The sequence below is a fragment of the Berghia stephanieae genome, chromosome 2 (assembly GCF_034508935.2).
Source record: "Berghia stephanieae isolate SIO BIC M18660-M18661 chromosome 2, UCSD_Bste_1.3, whole genome shotgun sequence".
NCBI classification, from domain to species: Eukaryota; Metazoa; Mollusca; class Gastropoda; order Nudibranchia; family Aeolidiidae; genus Berghia; species Berghia stephanieae.
Window position 1 is genome coordinate 8,617,733 of NC_088361.1, and position 22,136 is coordinate 8,639,868.

The 22,136-nt window shown below is 36.6% G+C and overlaps 1 protein-coding gene across 1 annotated transcript in view; it reads left to right on the forward strand.

Moving 5' to 3' along the window:
- The window catches only part of LOC144964266 (ubiquitin carboxyl-terminal hydrolase 8-like), a 41,608-nt gene extending 19,661 nt beyond the window's left edge, over positions 1-21,947 (forward strand). The window contains exons 16-24 of the mRNA XM_078898348.1: positions 778-883; positions 1,565-1,669; positions 5,122-5,244; positions 5,696-5,809; positions 7,170-7,312; positions 9,425-9,554; positions 11,637-11,667; positions 16,714-16,802; positions 17,651-21,947. Of these exons, the coding sequence (XP_078754474.1) occupies positions 778-883; positions 1,565-1,669; positions 5,122-5,244; positions 5,696-5,809; positions 7,170-7,312; positions 9,425-9,554; positions 11,637-11,667; positions 16,714-16,802; positions 17,651-17,722 (913 nt within the window). The 3' untranslated portion in view covers positions 17,723-21,947. The remainder of the gene's footprint in view (positions 1-777; positions 884-1,564; positions 1,670-5,121; positions 5,245-5,695; positions 5,810-7,169; positions 7,313-9,424; positions 9,555-11,636; positions 11,668-16,713; positions 16,803-17,650) is intronic.
- The last annotated feature ends 189 nt before the right edge of the window (positions 21,948-22,136 follow it).

A 22,136-nucleotide genomic window follows, 5' to 3' on the forward strand; every position in this document is an offset into this window, starting at 1 on the left:
GATGAACTTGAACTTGGAAGAGATTGAACTTGGAAGAGATTATTTACAATTTTAAAATATATCATATGGCCCCCTCCCCCATAAAATGGACTTGTTTCTCAATTCAAAACAAAGTAAGGTATATAATATATTTGTTTTGTTTTAAGAACATGGGCTCTCCCATGATTGTTCAAAACTTATATATTCACTTTTTCTCACTTTCGTAATTCATAGCAGCCAACCGTCCCAATAAAACCAGGACTATCTTAAGGGAAAGTAAAAAAGTTTTTTAAAATGATAATAAAAGTTGGATGGTTGAATCAAATATCTAAAACTTGAACCTTTATGGGACAGGTTTGTCCCAAACTTTTGGAACCGGTTTTCCGTAACTATACAGTCTCAATCTAGATTACATTTTATCAGGACGGTAACATGCATCATCTTTTACCATTTTAGCTCTTTGAAAAGTTGGCCGCTATGTAAAATAAGTCCCAAGCCAGGTTTTGTTCAGCACACAATATTGGTCTTTCAAGTTAAACCTTAAAATCTCGAAAAGGAGAATGATTTTAAAAGGTCTATGATAAATTTTAAAAACGCATCCAAATATTTTTGTAAAAACTGTTTTTTGTATTGCGGGATAGCTCAGTTGACTTTATAGCTGACTATTTATAAGATATACAAAAATTCTACATTATCTGCCATTATTCTCTATAGTGGATTATTCAATACCGATTATTACGTGGAGTTTGTGTATTTTATAAACTGAATAAATAGATAAGTTTCTAATTTTGTTTTTAGGGAAAGCTCTCAAGGCATGCATGGAGAGGTTGTTGATGATTTCTCTGTTGTGATAAAGGCATTATGGTCAGGTCAATATCGCTCCATCACACCAAGAGATTTAAAGGTATGTTTTGAAATAAAATAAAAACAATCCATTCTTACAACAAGTGATTAGTGTGGGATCATCTGTGTGACTGAATATCTTTGTCCAAAGGAATTCCTTTTTCAAGAAAAGATAATGCTTTACTGTAATTGTAAAGAGCATTAGGTAAGAGAAAATAATAATAATAATAATAAGCTTACTTATAGAGCGGAATGATTTGGGTTAAAACTAGCTCAACAATGAATGGTGGAGCAGGAGAGTTTACAGTGTTGAAAGTCAGAAGAGAAAGATTATAGTCGATGCGGGTCCTGACTGGTAGCCAATGTAGAGTCCGTAACATTTCTACCGAATGGGCCCTGTCGTAATATTGAAGGCCTAAGACCAATCTTGCTGCCTGGTTCTGTACTGGATGTAGTTTGTCTTTCCGCATAAAAGATTTTTCATGCTCATGATCCTGAATATTCCTTATTTGCACTTAATTTATATTTTAAATTAATGCCTTAAAAAAAATAGTTAATCTATTATACTCATAAGTTTCAAAATGGAAGTTTCTCTTATAGAAGTTGATCTATCTCGCATCATATGTACTAACTTTCATATAACTTTCAACATTTTAAAAGTATGTGTTTTGAGTTAAAATTTATAATTCTCCATTGACTGTAATCAATAGTTAAATTTCTTTTTATATATTTGTACCTGTAGTATACCATAGGCAAGTACAACCCAATGTTTTCTGGCTATCAACAACAAGACTCGCAAGAATTTCTTACTTTTCTTCTTGATGGACTTCATGAAGGACTTAATGAGGTAGGTTCTTTCCCTGTTCTCATAAGTTATTTGGTATATTTATAAAATTTCCAATGCACGAAAGTGCCATATGTGGGCCCTTAATTGGACGTGAAATTGAATATTTTAAAATACTAAACCATTCACTTATGTTTTTACAAATGCTTATTCGAAAATATGGCTTTCATTTTAGTATTTATTTATACAACTGAAGAAAAATAAACACTTGTTATCATTTGAGAATGGAGGGAAAAATTTATTAGAATTTATTAGAATAACATATATTAATATAATGCTATTGTTAAAAAAAAAAGAAGATTAATAGCAAAAATATAGTTGAAGCTGATAATTGGAATTCCTCTTAATAAGAGCAGCCGCTAAATGAAGTGATCTTTCCATTACAGAATTTTTCTTATATATATATATAATATATATAATATATATATATATATATATATATATATATATATATATATATATATATATATATATATATATTCTGCTGATTAAATAGAAAGCACACTGGTTATATGAAACGATTTCAGAACTCAATTTTTGATTGATTGATATTTATTGAATTTTTAAAATAATATTTTTGAAATTTGTAATATTTATTTTTTTTGGAGGAAGGGGGGACTGACTTACTTGACTTAGATGCCTTTCGCGTCTCGACCGAAAGATCGGGTCACCTTGGCTGTTTCCAGTATTTCCTGTGTGAGGTGTCTCCAATATTGCCGGTCCTCTGCTAGGGTTCTCAGATTTTCAAGGTCCCCTGCCGTTATGAGACGAATGCTTTGTCCAAGTGTTGTGAGGTTTTTGTTTAGGATTACAGGGAGTGTTGTGATCGGTCTTCCTCTGAAAAGGTTCCCGTGTTTTTGAAAGTATCCCGACATGGCTTGGTTAGCTGGTATGTTTTGGTCCCTGCGTAGTATGTGACCGAAAAGTTGCCATCGTTGTAAAATGTCAAGGGAGATTGGTCTTTCTTTTGTGATCTTATAGAGTGATTCATTTGAGATCTTTTTTGGGTATTTGATGTGCAGTACCCTTCTTAGCTGTGTGCAATGGAAGGTATCCAGATGTTCTTCTTCGGATTTTGTCAACGCCCAAGTGCCGCAGTTATACAGAAGTACCGGTTTTACAAGAGCACGGTACAGTTTCAGTTTGGTTTTTCTCTTTATTTTGTCACCTCTAATCCATACTTTGGTGAGTTTACTGAGTGCGGCGTTTGATAGCTGTTTTCTTCTTTGTACATCCTCGGTGTCTCCAATTAGTGAGCCTACTTTTTTTGTTCTTTTCCATTCCTCTTTGTTCCTCGATAATTCGGTTTTATTGGCATTGACTTGGAGGTTATATTTCATGAGGGTATTTTGTATGATGTCTATATTTGCTGGTGTTGATCCAATAAAATTGACATCATCTGCATAGGCGATTTCTCTAGGGATTGCATTCTCAATATGAGTCGTTGGTTTTGGAATGACTTTTTGAACTTCTTTCAGAGCGTGTTCTAAGTATATTGTGAACAGAATCGGGCTCAGACTATCTCCTTGGGGGGTCCCGATGTTACTTTCGAACTGCGTCTGTTTTGTGGCCCCGTATATCCTTGGTTGTATCTTTGTGTTGCTGAGGAGAAATCGGATTATTCGGAGCTCGTCTTCGTCTACTACCTTATGTCTGTTAATATCTCCAAAAGTTTTCCTCTGTCGATCGTATCAAAGGCTGCGGACATATCGATTCCGGTTATTGTTATGGATATGTTTTCTTTGAGTGCCTTTGCTGCCAACCATTTATGTGTCCATACAACGTCCGATGTGCTTCGGTCTTGGCGAAACCCGCTTTGGCTATGTGATAGATATTTTTCTATTTTCGGTCTAATTCTGTTTAGGACAATAGTTGACAGTGTTTTTCTTATGGTATTCAGTAATGTTACTGGGCGCAGGTTGTTTACGGGTCCTTTCGTTTTTCCTGGTTTTTGTATTGTAATTAGGACACCGCTGTTTATGTCCCAGTCTTTGTGTGTTGAGAATGTTTTGTTCATTATGTTTGCAATGCTCAGATCCAGGGAGAGGGTACCGCATTTCAGCAATTCAGCGGGAATTTCATCTTCGCCTGGGGATCTGTTTGTTTAGGCACTTTATGCTATTTCTAACTTCAGTTGTTGTGATGCGGTTGTTTAGGTCTCTAGGGTTTCCTGAGAAGGGCGATATTTGTGAGACTTGTTTGTGAAATTTCTGCTGGAAGTGGTCAGTTACAATGTCAAGGATATCGTTGGGATTTGTTGTCTGTTTGCCAAATTTATCCTGTAGTTTTGGGTTCTCGAATGGTTTTCGGTTCAGAGATTTCGTCGCTTTGAACATAGACGATGCGTTATTTTTGGACTTTTCTATGTCTTCCACTTTTTTGTCTAATTCCTCGTTTCTGTGTTTTATTGTAAGTGATCGAATTGAATGCAGTATTTTGTTTCGTTCCGTTTTCAGGTTTATTATTTCTTCCGAGTCTTTCATGTTTTGTATCCTGATCCTAAGTTCTAAGGGGGAAGCTTCATTTAATAGGGGGGAAAATGTTTATATAATGGAATCTTTCTATGTATGGATAGATGCCCTTTATTTTGCAAACTACTGCACAATTGAATTCATCACTTATACCCTTTTATCTGGTTTACTAGACTTCACAAATTTGATTGTCTCTGGGATCAACAAATAATAATGTGGGTGAGCAAAGATATGCAGTCCCATTAGTTCAGTGATGGATCACTAGCCTCACAAAGAAACGGTCCAGTATAGATTCTGCGTTCAGATGAGATTTTTTTCTGACTCACCTGATCACCCAAGAGTTAATAACTTCCAATCCAATCCAATCCGAAATAGTTACAGTTTCATGAGATGAAGATTGACGCAACTAGGTGTGGTGGGGTGGCATTGACGTACTATCCATTTATTGGTTTTAAACTGATTGCGTTTGAAATAACTAAAATGATCTGTTGCTAGGTCTGTTAGTCCTGGTGGAAAGTTCTTTGCAATAGACTAGATGAGCCTTATATCTCTGAAGGTCACATGCAATTTGTTGTTTGCTTTTTGAGGATTTTGTGTTTGCTTATCGTACATAACAAATGGTGAAATGCCCGATTGATTAAAGATAGTAGTCGTGTTTTGATCCTTGCTTATGTTTTCTGGTTTCATCTTCTTGTTATAGAATTGATTGAAATTGTGATGGAACAAGTTTTACATGTCTTTGATTTAATTATATTATAACGTTCACACCGAGCATACATAGTTTCAATAGGTTGTTCCAATGATCAAGCCCATCCAAAGAACCAGTTAAATTTGGACTTGAAACAATTTCTGCTAACCATGCTGCTCCAATTTGGCAACTTCTTTTGTATTTTTGAAGCAGAATCTGATTTTGTTCTATTTTGCACTTAAGTGAAGCTTATATCAGGAATTGAAACAACAGAAGTTTTGGATTTTTTTTTTTAGGTGAAAAAGGCCCCTGAAATTCCTGAACAAAACAACGATAAATTGTCAGACGAGAAGGCAGCTAGGTTGGCTTGGGAGCATCACAAACTTCTGCACAAGTCAATCATTGTTGAATTATTTCAGGTAAGCCTTGGATATTTCTGATTTTGTCTCTGCATTGATCCTATAGAAGAAAGCTATGTTTAACAGGCAGTAGATAAAAACATGGAGAGTGATATACAATAAAAAGAAAACAATTAGAATGTCCCCAGCATGCCTTGGCTGCCTCCTATAAAAAGGAATTTTAGATGACAATAGGACAAAATTAATAGTCATAAAGAATAGTCTGGACTTCAATATGCTTTGTTAATCTCTTTTTATAGATATTAACAAAAATTTCTTTACACCTACTTCTTACATTTTCTTAGATACATTTTCCACCAAGAAACTCCTAGAAACTTGTGTTCTTTAAAATTGTCCCTGATTGTACACATTGTAGCATTCATTTTCAATAGCCAAGTAAAACTTATTTTGAAAGTAATCCAATATCAACTTGAATTTTATTATAACTAAACATTTTTCTCTTTTTTTTTAGGGTCAGTTGAAATCCACCCTGATGTGTAGGACTTGTACCAAGACCTCTGTCACCTTTCAGGCCTTCATGTTTCTCTCCTTGCCCATTCCAGCTTCATCAAGATGTACTCTCAAAGTAAGACACTTTTTTAAAAAATGTATGCATGATATATAGTGATTGATTTTGCCTGCTGTAAATCAGATTAACGTTGTCAATGTTATGTATAAATTGATTCAAGACTGTTTGTGCAGTCATATCGTCTAAAAGGCATCATGTCTTGAGCTCGTCCTGCTGCTATTGGCAAGGGAGTCTTTGTAATTCGCTTTGAGCCTATTTAGTCAAAATTGCACTATATAAAAGTTTGTTCTTTTTTCTTCTTTTTTCTTTTTTTTTTTTTTGGGGGGGGGGGGGGTTGTTTTTTGTTTTGTTTTTTAGATTTATCAATTGAAACCACAGTGTTTCATTGTGATTAATCTACGAATAACATTCCTTAAATTTGTAATCACATATATGTTTGCCTACATATTTTGCAAATTTTGTTTGTTTTAAAACATTTTGGAATCATATATATGTCAATTTCATATCACTGGAATTGATGCTAAAACTTTTATTTCCTCCACTGGTGCTGGAGTTCAAGTTTGATTTAGTGACATCATTGTCGTGAATGACAGAAGTATTCGATAAATTATTAATATTGGACAAGATGATGTGTGAATTGACGATGAGAGAAGAGGGAGAGAGAGAGAGAGAGAGATTTATGTGCCGGTTTGTAATTTTTTAAAGGGCTGTAGTCTTACAATAATTACTTCCTGGGTCAAGAAAGATTATTATTATTATTATTATTATTATTATTATTATTATTATTATTATTATTATTATTATTATTGTCATTGTTATTATTATTATTATTATTATTATTATTATTATATTATTATTATTATTATTATTATTATTATTATTATTATTATTATTATTATTATTATTGTTGTTGTTGTTGTTGTTGTTGTTGGTAGTAGTAGTCACAAAAAAAGCCTGTTTTGATCAAGTCTAAATTGTTGTTAAATATAATGGTGCCTAATTGAGCCATACAGCATGTAAAGCAAAGAGGAAAGATGACTTACATTTGCTGAAACTAAACGAGGCAAATGATTTCTTGACCCATGGCCTTCCAAAAGCGACAGACACATCACTCAGAAAAAATATAAATAGATAAATAAATTATGATGACAAAACATAGAGGGAGAGATTTGGAGACGAAAAAAAGAATCCATATTTGAGTCACCCTTAATCTTTCCGTGTTTTTGTTGTTGTTTGTTTTGTTTTTTTGTTGTTTTTTTTTATTTTTTGTTGCTTCCAAGTCAGCTTTTTAATAGTTTGATTAGATTGGTTTGAGTCAAATCAATCAAACCGTCTTTTTTTTTTTCTTTTTTTTTTTTTTGATATTTCACTAACAATTAATATTCTAACATTATTTTCATTTTCTTTACCTCTCAAGGATTGTATACAGGAGTTCTTGAAACCCGAGATGATGACTGGTAGCTGTAAGTGGAAATGTCCCCAGTGTAAAGTAGAGAGAGATTCTCAGAAAAAAATAGACATTTGGAAGCTTCCTGTCATCCTCTTGGTTGGCCTCAATAGGTAAGAGCCATAAAGAAGTTTGAAAAGTGCATGGGAAAGTGCACTTTGTTATTTGTAATTATTGTAGTTATTAATTTTTGAGAATTTCAGTGTGTCTAAGGAAGTAAGCTAGTTCAATACCTGTATATTTCTATTATTTATAATAGCAGTCTACTCCGGATAATCATAACTCTGTTAATTGCACATTTCCCAGGAAACGGAATTAATTCTATATAAAAGTCACTGGTTAATTGCAACAGACTTTGGTTAATCGCAACAAATTTTCAACCTCAAAATGTGGCAAATTGAAGAAATCAGTCAAACAAAATATCATGATTAAGTTTTATCATAGGTGATATCATGACAGGTTGAAGGATCTAAAGTGCGCGGGGTTTAATGCTACAGGGTGAGGCTTTGCAGTTTGGGTTTGTGAGGTCATTTGTGACCGTTAGATAGGAGGCGAGGGAGCTGGACATAGTCTAGACAACAGTAGGCAATGACAGTTTAAGGAGAAACAGCGATATTCTCTGTTTTGGGATTGACAACTGTGCATTGTGATCAATGGATTTGGTTAGAGCTTATTTGTCTCTCATCACGGCTAATCTCTTTGACTCTTGCAAATGTTGAGAACAAAAGAGTGAAATTTAATCCAATCTGGATAAGATGTCGGCTTGCATCGAAGCTGCTTTTGCTTGTCAAAATCTATACTGGGCTGCCATATGGTTTTTGTTTCAACCAAATTGCTCAGTCTGTGGTGGACTAAGAACAATGTTTACAATAACTAATTTGACTTGACAATATATATGTAAAATGTTGCAATAATGGACAGGAAACTAAACTTCAGTTAATTGCAACATTTTCGCTGAACCCAATGTGTTGCGATTATCGGAGTGGATTGTTGTAGAGAATAAACTTATTAGGTCCACAAAAATTGTCTCAAATAATAGTAGATATATACAATATAAGATGAAATAAGTATATATATATTTATATAGAATAAATAAGAATTGATATTCATATAGCGCATATCTACCAATTCACCATGCTCACTGCGATTCATTATGCATATGGAACCAAATTTCCATTTCATTCAGTGCAGGCTGCCTCAGATTTGATACAAGGATGATGCCATCTTTTTTCTTTCCCTATTTGATATGCAACATTGATAGTAATAAAGGACCGTTCACAATTGACGTCAACCAAAATTTGGCAAAAATTGACCCCCTCCCCCCCCCTTGTCAACTTTTGTCATACCCCCCCCCCCTCCCCCTCCAAGTTGATGTCAACCCAAGTCCAACAAGACATTATAATGTGGAAAGGTTGTGGAGATATTATGAAATCCAAATTGAAGTAATAAATACTTGTCAATAGCACTTTCTCAAAAGCAATTTTAAATGCAACATATTTATTAATGCTTGCAATTTTGTTACAACCAACTCAATCATAATCAAAAATTAATAAATGATAAAAATACAGGTCATGTCATAAATCAAAATGTAATACTGGTACGGTATGTAATTAAAAATGTTCAAAATTAATGAAAACTGCTATCATGAGAATAGTTAAATGAAACATTCACATTTTTGTTTACATATATTGTTATACAATGCTGCCCAAATTATATGTATACACATATCCTCTGTAGTAAGCATAGTTGACATCAACTTTTGACTGACCCCCCCCTCCCCCCATATTGGTTGACGTCAATCGTGAACGGTCACTAAGTAATAATCAGTCTGAGGCAGTCTGTATATATAAAGAAAAGAGTCTTGGGTTACATGCACTTAAAACTGAAGACAAAGGGAATAAGTACGAAGATAAAACAGAAGTAAATCCCTGCAGTAGTTTATTGTGTAGTTATGTGGTCTTGTGGTATGACACTCGCTTTCGGATTGGAAGGCTTGAGTTTGAGGTCCCACTCTGAGCAGCGCATACTTGAGTTGTTAACAAATGTTCTTTACTCACATTCTCTCACCGTACTCAAGTGTGAAATGAGTCCCTGGCCATTAACAGTGTTGACTCTCTCAGTGAAAAAATGCAATATTGCCTAAATCGTGTTTCTATCCTTGACCACCCAAAGACTAACACAGATGCAATAGTGTATTTTACACATCTTACACACTTTAATAACAGATTCTACAGTGAAGGTATGTGGATGCAGAAAAAGACAACCTATGTAGACTTCCCTGTCATGGATGTCGACTTCTCACCCTACATTCTTGGTCCCCCTCCCAGAAACAGATACAACTTGTACGGAATATCGGTATGAATTTATTCTCTTTTTCTCATACTCTTGATTATAAATACACCAAAAATATCCATTATTAAGAGATAACCGCTGAGAGGAGATCCATAAATAATGATATTTTATTTAACTTGTACATGAGATGAAGTTATTAGGCATATAATGTGTTTATAGAAAATATTAAGTGTTCTTGCTTGGATGTATTATTCTGCACCACATTTTCTAAATTATTCTTGATATGAGTAGATTATGTTAATTTAATAGGTTAATGATTAAAGTACTCTTTCAGCAATTCCTTCTCAGCTTCCTGCATTTTCCCCATCATGATTATATTTATATTCACTTCTGTTAGTCCTGATCTCATTTTTTTTTCATTTTGATTCCCCTACACTCATTCAAAATAGAATTAGATGAGGATTTCTGTTACTGAGTCGTCGTCCCCAACCCTTCTCTCTCTCTCTCTCTCTCTCTCTCTCTCTCTCTCTCTCTCTCTCTCTCTCTCTCTCTCTTCTCTCTCTCTCTCTCTCTCTCTCTCTCTCTCTCTCTCTCTCTTTCTTTCTCTCTCTCTCTCTCTCTCTCTCTCTCTCTCTCTCTCTCTCTCTCTCTCATCAAAGTCTAAGTTGCAGCGCTAAAACTGCTATCTTGTCAAAAGTGGGTAATTCTGCAGTTATAAACCGGTATTCAAAAGGAGCTCTTGCTTTTTGAAAATAAAGTCTCACTTGCTAAATTTTTTTTAAAATTTGGGCATGCACCATGCAACACCCATCCATACTATGACACCTTCTCAGACTAGAGCAAAGCAAGTAACAGTCTATAAACCAGGACATTATATGGTAACATTGACCCAAAGTAATGGGAAAGTAAATTGAAACGGCTTAAACTTCAGAAAGGAAAGAAAAAATAAGTCATGAAAAATAACATAAAAACTTGAGATTTTATGTAGCGCATTAACCACTAAACGTACTCAAAACGCTTTCCAAGGGGTCCCTAGCCAACAGCAACACTTAACATGTCGGATGAGACCGGATGCCTGTGAGGCGAAATTTTTTATTTTTTTTTCAGACAATGAAAGAGCTGTAGTTGTCCAGGTTCTCATTTTATACTTGAATATGGTGAGATAATGTGAGTAAAGAGCCTTTTCCAAGGACTCAACTCTGCGCCACTCCACAGCAATAATGTGTTTTGAGACAAATTAAACTACTATAGTCAAACCTACCCAAGGCGAGAACTGATGTTGTTCCAATCTGCCATCAGAAGTTACCATTTTCATCCGAGGAAAAATAAATGTTATGTAACTCAATTAAAACCGGAGACTTGATGCTTTTACTACTGTCATGAAAAATGGTTATTTCTGCTCTCAAGCTTGTTAAATGAAGAGAAAATTATATTCTGAAAAAAATGAATTTAATCGTAATTTTAAAGGATTAAAAAAGCTGTGTTAGTTCAATCACAAAGGGCTGCCTTACAACACCCACCCTCATTGTCGTAGTATACACCATTTCTCTCCCTCCCACCCCCTCCCCTTCCCCACTGAGAATGATGATGACGAGGATGAGGAGGAGGATTATAGTTGTATTGGTGATTGATATTGTTGTGGCATTTTTGACAATGTAATGACAACAACAATGATGATGATGACGATGACTTATATATAAGCCAGAGAGACAAGTATTTTGTTGAAGAAGAAAAAATCTTCCATTTTTTTCTACCCTCCCTACCACCACCACCACAACAGCCTTTGCAGTTATCAACTTTTCAAGTAAAAGCAGCAAGCCATCAAGGCAAATTTGCCCACCCACTCTTTGTTGTATCACTGGCTTCACAATTGTTTGCTATTTGTTCTTACTTTTTTTTGTGATTAATTTCCACCACTGTAACTTTGAGCAAACTAACATAACCCAGTAATGACCTAAAGAAATGGTTGACCTGTTCCAAGTAGGCACACAGTTCTAGTTGACAATAAAATAGACAAAAGTAGAGAAAAGGAGACGCTTCACTTTTGTTTAGATTTTTTATTATCTCTGGGTTTTTTTTCTCTCCTTAGACAGTAAAAGATGTTAATTTTATTTGGAGTCTGTATTTTTTCTTCTCTTTCACCAGAATCATTATGGCACAATGGAAGGAGGTCACTGTGAGTTGATTTTTTGTTTGTTTGTTATGTTCCCCCTCTCTCTCTCTCTCTCTCTCTCTCTCTCTCTCTCTCTCTCTCTCTCTCTCTCTCTCTCTCTCTCTCTCTCTCTCTCTCTCTCTCTCTCTCTCTCTCTCTCTCTCTCTCTCTCTCTCTTCTTCTTCTTCTTCCCCGTGTGGTCTCCGGGGTCCCTCAACTGAGAGGGAAAAGAATTGAGCCACCGTAAGCTCATGCGTGTCGTAGAAGGCGACTAAAAGAGCCATTCTGGTATGGTGGTAACCAACGAAAAACCACCCGACTGGTGAGAACAAACATGGAGAGACATAGTGGCTCCACAGACCCCCATATCCCAGCCCTTTATGAGAATAGCTTCATTCACCCCTCTAGTTGTTTTTCTTGTCCTGGCAATCATCCCCAAACTTTTTCTCCCCCCAAATCCCAAGATAGAACGTGGTATATAAAAGATGTTTTGAGGAATGACGGTTTAAGTTTAAAGAGAGCAAGGGAAGGCAATGGTATAGCACAAATCCCACCCCCTTTTACCATATTTGAGCTATGATTTCCATTCCATACCCCATTTCCCCAATGAGTCCAAATTTCCCTTCCTTATCAAAATTGAGTTGCCAGGACAGAGAGAGAGAGAGAGAGAGAACCGAGGAAAACAAGCCTTCTTAAGTCTTCTATCCCGAGTATCTCTATTCTCTGTACAGTTGAAATAGGTTCAACGAGGAGATATTCCTTTCCAAATCCTGCACAGCAGGCACCTATCTGCTGAGGGTGCGCAGTTCCGAGAGGACCCCGATAAGGAGGAGCTATTGATCCTGGAGGCTGAGGGGGGTTCACTTTGAGAGGTGTTTCTACCCCAACACTCCTCTTTGGCTTGATGCTTCTCTAAAGACGGGTGGGTAGCCTACCTTGTAGATGGCCCGAGCTACACAACGCAGAGATGCCAAATCTACTTTTTGGCACTCCCCTCTATTTAGGCAAAGAGATTGGAAGGACTAGATTTAAAACCATATCTAGTTCCTGTCCCCCATGAAACTTCTTTCTTAATCATGGTTTGTCATCTCTGAATCAGCAGTCAGTCTTTGTGCAATGCAAAGATTAGGGTCAATCCGAAAGAAAGGCCTGGAGGCGGGACGTCCCCCAACTCCACCCCTCGAGTTCTTTTTTTTTTTTTTTTCCCCAAGGACTATGAAAGGACAAGAGGAGGCCAGACTTGAGGAGTATAACTTCGGTGAGTGCCTTACCCCCCAAGTGTGGGACTGAGCCTTGCTAGTGGGCACAATATAGCCGGGTTGAAGTCAAAAATTTATACAGATCATGGCCAAAACCCATAAAAACTCTCCCCTTCAAGCCCCACCCCAGACTGGAAAAAAACGAAAAATAAATAATCAGCTGACAATAGATGACTTACCAGGAATGGCAACCCCAAAATTCTCGCCGTTCCTGATAATAAAACCAAATGAGGACCACATAAAACTAAACACTTTGAGTATCTTCAACATCAGCAAGGCACTCAAAGCAAATGGCGCCGGAACACCAAGGGCGGTGAATAGGAACAACTCTGGCACTTTAATGATTCAAGTGCAGGGTCGAAAAGAGTGAGAACCTCTTGAGATGTACCAGTTTCTCTGACATCCCAGTCACCGTTGAGGCTCACAGGAGCCTCAATAGGTCAAAAGGTGTCATTAGAAGCAGAGATCTGGTAGGCTGTTCTGAGCAGGAGATGGTTGAGGAACTGGAGGGTGTTGTTGAAGCTCGGCGGGTTAGCATCCGCCACGGCCACAGCACAATCCAGACCAATACTTGGATCCTGACTTTTGACAGCCCGAGACCCCCGTCGAGAATAAAAATTGAATACCTCGACTTGGAGGTTTGACCTTACGTCCCGAACCCCATGAGATGCTTTAACTGCCACCGGTACAGTCACATCAAAACAAACTGCCGCCGTAAAGCTACAGAATGAGACAGAATGTTGACTGTTCCTTATATGTTGATGACTTTCTTGTATGCTATCGAAGTAAATCGAGTATGGACACCATTGAGAGACAGTTACAACTCCAACTAAACAAACTGTCGGTGGGCAAATCTCAATGGCTTCTCCTTCTCCCCATCAAAAACAGTAGCTGTCCACTTCTGCCGAAAACGCACCTGCATCAGACAGCCTGACCTTTATCTCAACAATTCCAGAATTGAGGTAAAGGACAAAGCCTGATTCCTGGGTTTGATCTTTGATAGGAAACTAAATTTCCTTGCCCATATCAAAGATCTCAGACTGCGATGCCTGAAAGCAATGAGAATAATGAGAGTTCTGTCGAGCATGGAATGGAGTTCGGACACTAACACTCTTCTAAAGATATACCGAACCCTTATTCGATCAAAATTGGACTACGCATCTTTCGTATACGGCTCTGCAAAACCATCCTACTTAGGCATGCTGGACCCAATTCATCATCAGGGACTGGGCTTGGCACTCGGGGCTTTCCGCACTTCTCCAGTGGCAAGCCTTTAAGCTGAGGCAGATGAGCCACCTCTCCATCTCAGGAGGAAAAAACTGGCTCTCCAGTATGTGACTAAGGTCACATCGCTGCACGACAACCCAGCTTACAAACACGTACACTGCACGGATAGGATACTCAAAGAAAAATTTCGCAAGCACCCAAAAATGACACCACCATTAGGTTACAGAATTAAAAAAAGACATCGCAGACATGAACATCAGTCTAGATAGGATACATCCATACGTCCAGGCAAAGACACCACCATGGTCCATACATAGACCAAACATAAACTTAGATCTAACAAAACTCGAAAAATCACAAACAGACCCACATATGTACAAACAGACACTAAAAGCAATATTACAAACATACAAAAACCATCCTCACATATTTACGGATGGTTCAAAGAGCGCAGATGCAGTAGGATGTGCCTATCACCCATCGGAAGGCACCGGATCACTTCGCCTGGCTAAAAATGTTTTGATCTTTACAGCGGAATCCTAAATGCTCTCCGTTTGGCTGAGAGGTCGAATAAAAACAAATTCTTGATCTTGCTGTCCGTACTTAAGGGGATCTCAAATTTTTATTGCACCGATCCAAGAATCACAAGTATCTTGGAAGGTGCAAATAAATTATTTATTTTAAAAAAAAGAAAGTTTGTTTTCTCTGGGTACCTAGTCATGTGGGTATCCGGGGGAACGAAGAAGCGGATTGACTGGCAAAAGAGGCAGTGAGCCAAGAATTACAAGAGGGCAGTAAAATCCCACCCGCGGATTTAAAGATCAATATTAAAAAATATGTCCGAAAGAAATGGGAATGATCCTGGAGTCGAGATGTACAAAACAAATTAAAACTGACCTCAGCCCCAGACCCAACTCGGTGCTAAAAAGAAGAGACGAGGTCAAAATAACTCGACTCCGGCTCGGACATACTGCCCTCACTCACCGTTTCCTTCTGGAGAGGGATGAAAAACCCCTCTGCAGAAGATGTAACTGTGACCTCACAATTCAACATATTTTAATTGAATGTACAAAGTTAGAACAAATAAGGTCACAACATTATGAAAACAGAGACTTGAAGTCTCTGTTCCAGTCGGTCGATCCGCTTACAATTTTAAAGTATCTGCAGGAATGTGAACTCCTGCAGAAATTGTAAATAAATATTTTTAAACAACAAACATGCAACTATTATGATTTTATAAAAATTTTATTACAACAGTACACGATTGAGCAGCTATGGCCCCTCAAGGCCGATAAAAATTGGTAAAAGACCGAAACGGGCGCTTAAATGACCTAAATAGTGTCGAAAGCGCCGTTAAACACCTAAAAACAAACAAACAAATCTTCTTCTTCTTCTTCTTCTTCTTCTTCTTCTTCTTCTTCTTCTTCTTCTTCTTCTTCTTCTTCTTCTTCTTCTTCTTCTTCTTCTTCTTCTTCTTCTTCTTCTTCTTCTTCTTCTTCTTCTTCTTCTTCTTCTTCTTTTAATTACATCAACATTCCAACAAGTGCTGTTTTATCGTTAAAACTGACCAAAAAGAAAACAAAACAAAAAAATGATTAAAAAAGAATTATTCCATTGGTATTCATAAATATACAATAGGTCCTTCATAACTGGCACCTGAAAACTGGTGCTTAGATCCTTTTTTTTTCCTTCTCCGCTTAATAGCATACTCCGCTTAATCGACACACTAATCCATACTCCCGAGGGTGTGCAATTAAACGGAGTCGACAGTATTGCTTTACTTCACTATTTTGATCCCAACTGTCGGACATTTGTGCTCTCCTATCAGTCATTTGAGATCTGACTTAACTACGTACTCATTTAGTGCTTTGTGGACTGAAATAAAAAAAACTGCTTGTTTTTTCACTGCTGAATCCAGATCCATCTGCTTGGAAGTCTAGTGCTCTTTTGATTGATTTATTAACTGTAAAAAATGTTTGTGGGTCTTTTGACTGTCCATTGGGTGCGGGGAGGTCCCTCTTGCTATTCCCCTCTATTTAATTTCTTTTTTCAGGTTGTTTTCTGTGGGTTTTTTTCTAGAATGAGAGTCCTTGGCTGAGAAGGAGGCTGTCAAATGTATAGTCTTAGTTTTGTGAGATATTTTTTCCTTGTAAATCATCTCTCTCTGTTGTGTGCTGTTACTGTTTTTATTTTGAATAGAATGTTTTATAAACATTTGATTGTGTTCGTCTTAACGGGATCCTATGCTAGTGTCTGGATGAAAAGTTTACACTGATTGTGTGCTCTTGGAATCTACTTGTTTCCAAATTTGAGCTAGTCCTCTTTTTCATACTTTTTCTGTGGTGCTTTTAATTGTAAATCTATGAATTTTTTTTACAATTCCTATTCTATCTTTTTAATGGTTCGAAGTGACCTACGAGCATTGCAAGTGCTGTAAAAACAAAAATAAAAACAAAAACAAGTGAAAAATAGGCCAATAAATTGTGAACCATGGAAACGTATAAAATTAATCATTTCAAAATTTGATTATACTAATATTTTTGACATCAGCAATGTGGATAAAGTTTATTTACTTCTGTTCCAGATACGGCGTTTTGTCGAAATCCTGTGACAACAAAGTGGTACAAATTTGATGATCAGGATGTCAGCGATATCTCTAAATCAGACGTCAAGGTAAGATAGATATTGTTATTGTTCTTGTACCTTAAGGGAGCCCCAGTTAGCAACTGGCTCAATCTATGTAAATCACCAGTCGCTTGACTTTTGCTGAGGTAAAAGTTGTCAAATTGTCTGAAACCTCCTCTTTTTCAATTGAAACAAAACACAAAAAAACAACCAAAATAAAACGTGATATGGTTATGTATATATAGTAGTAGTCCTTCAGCGCCATTCGGCCCATTGAGCCGGAGTTTATCCCAGTATCTATTTCGTGACAATAGCAATTGCTTGCTACCCTTTGGATAAGACGCTAGTCTATCGCAAAGTACTTTCCACCATGATGTATATAGGTATGATGATGTAATGATTAGCTATCTTATTTGTATGTATTTTTAAAATAATATTGTTGCCTATATTTTCACATTTAAAAAAAAAATTCTTTGTGGTTTACAAGAAAGAGTCTCCCCCCATCCCCCCAAATATCCATAGAAACAAATTGATCTGCTTCACACCAAATATTTTTGGCCTACCTGTCCATTCAGCATTGATTGTAGCTGGGTGCATTATTATAAATAGCATATAGTATACTGTGATACAAAACGTAGACAAACGTAACAGCAGTAATGGGTTTTTTTTTCTCACTCCAAGATAAGAAATAGCCGAAATCTGTTTTTATATTATTTTTGGTATAACTATTTTATAGCGTTGAGCAGAGTTTCATCCCAGCAATACATTCATAGTGTTGTATAGAAACAGACTTCGTGGTGTTTTGATAGTAGTGTAAGATTTTTAGCTTGTCAGATAATGAATTCATAAACTGTTGTATCATTGACAACTTTATTTTAATGCCTCTCTTCTCCTAGACGTCAGCTGCCTTTGTTCTGTATTATACATCCATTGAATTGCCAGCACCACAGTACAAGATTGGAATCTAATTTTGTTAATGCAATTTTAACTGATTCTAGCATATTACAATCTGTATTTAAAAGTAAGTATTTTATTGCATGAATACTACTTTCCATATGTGTCTTTCAACCACTCACATGAATACTTATATTGAATCATATAGCACTGTTTTCATTTACTTTTGAAGGTGCGATAAGAATCAAATTGGCGGACAAATCAAAATTTGATTTCCAAAACTTCAATTGATAAGAAAGATATGAATTTCGTTTGCACTTTCCACCTAGTATAGTGGCAAATGTTACATGGAGTATTAAATCAGATCAACATGATCAGATAACTCACAATAGTTATCCTCCTTCACCTTATCATCATCATCATCACCACCATCATCATCATTATCAGCACCACCACCATCATCATCATCACCACCACCAGCACCACCATCATCATCATTATCATCACCACTACCACTACCATCATCATCATCATCATCATCATCACCATCACCACCACCATCACCCCTTTCATCATCATCAACATTACCAGCACCACTGTCGTCATCGCATTTTCAACATCATCATCATCATCATCATCATCATCATCATCATCATCATCATCATCATCATCATTCTGTGACTCACTGTGGATTATTCAGTAACAAACTCATTTCACATTTTGCTCATACCCATATGCGGATACACACGACCAGAACTAATGACTACTCTGTAATCAGATGTAAAACATGTAATAACCAAAATATTTTGTTCCTCCTGATATACTTTGCTCTATTACCATCTATTCCTTTACTTTCTTTGTCGTCATTGTTGTTATCATGTGGTAGCCCATCTATGTCGGAGGATCTATATGAATGAATGGTTATAATGCCATCACAATAACATCAAAGTCAAAGTGATTCTTATGGGATCAAAATTATTATCTAGAACATCACTATTTTAATATAAATACTGATGACATAAATAAGAATAAATTGCCAAGGCTGGACGTCTGGACGTTTAAAAGTAACTGGAAATAAATCCTAAAATAAAGAACACATGATAAAGAGCTCAGGAATAGAATTTAAAAAGTGATAATAGATTAATAATAATAATAATAATAATAAAAAGACACTTGTTAAATGCTTTCCATGAAACCAAACATCTCAAAGCGCTTGACGGATAATGAATTACATTATGAACATATGTATAGTCAAAATGAAAAATTGAAAAAGTGGGTTTTTAAGGCAGATTTGAAGTTTGAGATATTCTCGATTTCTTCAATGGGTTGTGATAGGGTCTTCCAGAGTTTGGGGCCATAATATTGAAGAGAGATCACAAAAAGATTTTAACTTACTTTTTGGTAGAGATAATAAAGTGCTGTTACGTGATGATCAAAGGCTTCTGGTTCAAGGCTTCTGGTTTATAAATTCAGAAAGATAAAGGTAAAGAGGGGCTAAATTGTTGAGGCATTTGAAAACTAATAAAGAGCTTTTGTAATCTAATATATAGCGGACAGGAAGCCAGTGCAAATTTTCCAAATGTGGGGTGAATTGGTCGACGAATTTTCTTTTTTGAAATATTATGCAGGCTGCTGAATTTTGTACCCGTTGTAATTTACCAGTTAAATTCAGTGGGAGACCTGACAAAAGGGAATTGCAATAATCGAGCTTTGGTAAAACCAAAGAAACCATTAATTTTTTGGTGACATTTTCAGTTAAAAGATTTACAGACATTATTTATATGGAATGACATGGATAGATTTTCATCAAAGATGACCCCAATATTCCTAACCTGCTTAGACAAATGCACTTCACTTTTATTTATAATAATGCTTCTAATTTCGAATTGCTTTGTTTGAGTGTTTTTAGCAATAAAAATACTTTCAGTTTTGGATTCGTTTAGTTGGAGTTTGTTCTCAATCATCCAGTTCTTACTGTCAATCATGCATTTTTGAAAACGCCCAATTGTGTCATGAACTGTATCTGTATGGTTGGCGCTGAAGAAACAATGGTCTGGTTGTATTTCAGCGGCGTCCTCATTGGGCGCGGACCCATGTCAGTCGTTTAGGTGTGGTGCCATGATGACCAGTTCATCCAGCCCATTCCACTCCAAGATAGTTCTAATTTCTGTAGTTTTGTGTTCCTGTCTGTGGGATTTTGAAGCAGTTCGAATTGTTTGTGGCGTATCTTTTGTGGCGTATGTATGGGAAGCAATAATATGGGATAATGGCTCCATGCATAGACTGAAGAGAATGGGTCCAAGGTCAGAGCCCTGTGGCACATCATACGGCAGTTCTTTCTCCTCTGAGGTGTACTCACTTATTTTTATACATTATTTACGTCCTTTTAGATAGACTCAAGATTTTAGACTTTAGATGACTCTGCGACAGATGCAGATATGACAGAGTTTTACCATTCACTAGACAAAGCAAAACGAATGTGTAAATCACAAGAAGTCCTTATGGTAATGGGGGACCTAAATGCTAAGATTGGCAGAGGCAGAGATGGTGACATAATCGGACCACATGGACTCGGAGACAGAAATGAACGAGGAAACATCTGGGCAGATTGGTGTAGAACAAATAAATTAATGATTTCAAACACCTGGTTTCAACAACACCCAAGAAGAACCTGGACATGGCAATCACCAGGGGACAGAGCAAGGAACCAGATAGACTTTATAGCAGTATCATCAAGATTCAGAAATGGCATATTAAATTGCAAAACCTACCCAGGCGCCGATGTAGACAGTGACCATGTCCCAGTTGTTTGTACAATAAGGATAAAGTTTAAAGCTATTCAGAGAACAGCTGGTAGAATAAAGAGGGATTACAGGTTATGCAAAGACAATGGCATACAAACAAAAATGAGAGAAGAATTTGAAAATGCACTCATGATACAAAGCCAAAGTGAACCTGATAATGAAAAATGTGAAAAACAATTTGATATATTCCAAAAGTGTGTCAAAGCAACTGCAGAAAAGCATTTACCAATAGCTCAAATAAACAGCAAAAAGGAATGGATGACAAATGAAATTCTAAACCTATTTGAAGAAAGACGAAAATGCAACAGAGGGTCTGCAGAATACCAAACATTGAACAACCACATTAAATCCAAATGCATCGAGGCACACGAGAACTATCTAGACTGGAAATGCTGCGAAATCGAAAGAGAATACAAACCCAACCCCCAACAAGCTCACCAAAGAATAAAAGAACTATCAGGGAAAAGGAAAAGCAAAGCAGCAGGAAGTTGTATCCAAAACAAACAAGGGGAACTGCTATTTGAAGAACAACATATAGAAAGCCGATGGGTAGAATACATAGGCGAACTGTACAATGATCCAAATAGAAATGAACCACCACTGAAATTCAAAGAACCATTAAGCGGACCAAACATCACCAAAAGTGAAATTGAACATGCCATGGAACGAATGAGGGATGGTAAAGCAACAGGCCCTGATGAAATATCTGTAGAGGTATTAAAAAGCCTAGGAGATCTAGCAATTGATGAACTTCACATATTATTCAACAATATATACAATACTGGGAAAATTCCAGAAGATCTCTGTAACTCTATTTTCATAGCAATACCAAAGAAAGCAGGTGCAGTCAGATGCGAAAATTTTAGAACTATAAGTTTAATAAGCCACATCAACAAAATACTGTTGCGTATAATTATCAACAGGCTAAGGAATAAGATTAACCCCGAAATCGCAGAAGAACAATATGGATTCCAACCTGACAGAGGGACAAGGAACGCAATATACCTCCTCCGTGTTTTAAGTGAAAGAGCTATACAGGTTCAGACCCCACTATACCTCTGTTTTGTCGACTACAAAAAAGCTTTTGATAGAGTACGCCACGAAGAAATACTAAAACAACTGCACTCCATTGGCGCTGATGAGAAAGACCTCAGACTCATGCAAACATTATACTACACCCAGCAGGCATCTATCAAAATCGGAAACTCTACAGGAAATTCCATTCCTATTAAGAAAGGAGTCCGTCAAGGGTGTGTTGCCTCACCAGATCTGTTTAATCTATACCAAGAAACAATCATGAGGGGCATAAATAATATGGAGGGAATAAAAGTGGGAGGTCACAACATAAATAATATAAGATACGCAGACGATACGGTACTCATTGCAACATCAGAAATCCAACTTCAAAAGATTGTTGACAAAGTGGTAGTAGATAGTGAACCAAGGGAATGGAAGTGAATATCACCAAAACGGAATGCATGGTAATACAGAAAAACCCCGAAAACAACAACACCTGCAATATAACGATTCACGGCGAGCAACTTACCAACGTAGAAAGTTTTAAATACCTAGGTTCAATAGTGACAACAGATGGAAGATGTAACCGAGACATACGAGCAAGAATAACTCAAGCCAAACAGGCCTTCATGGACCTGGGAAACATTTTGAAAAACAAACAGATGTC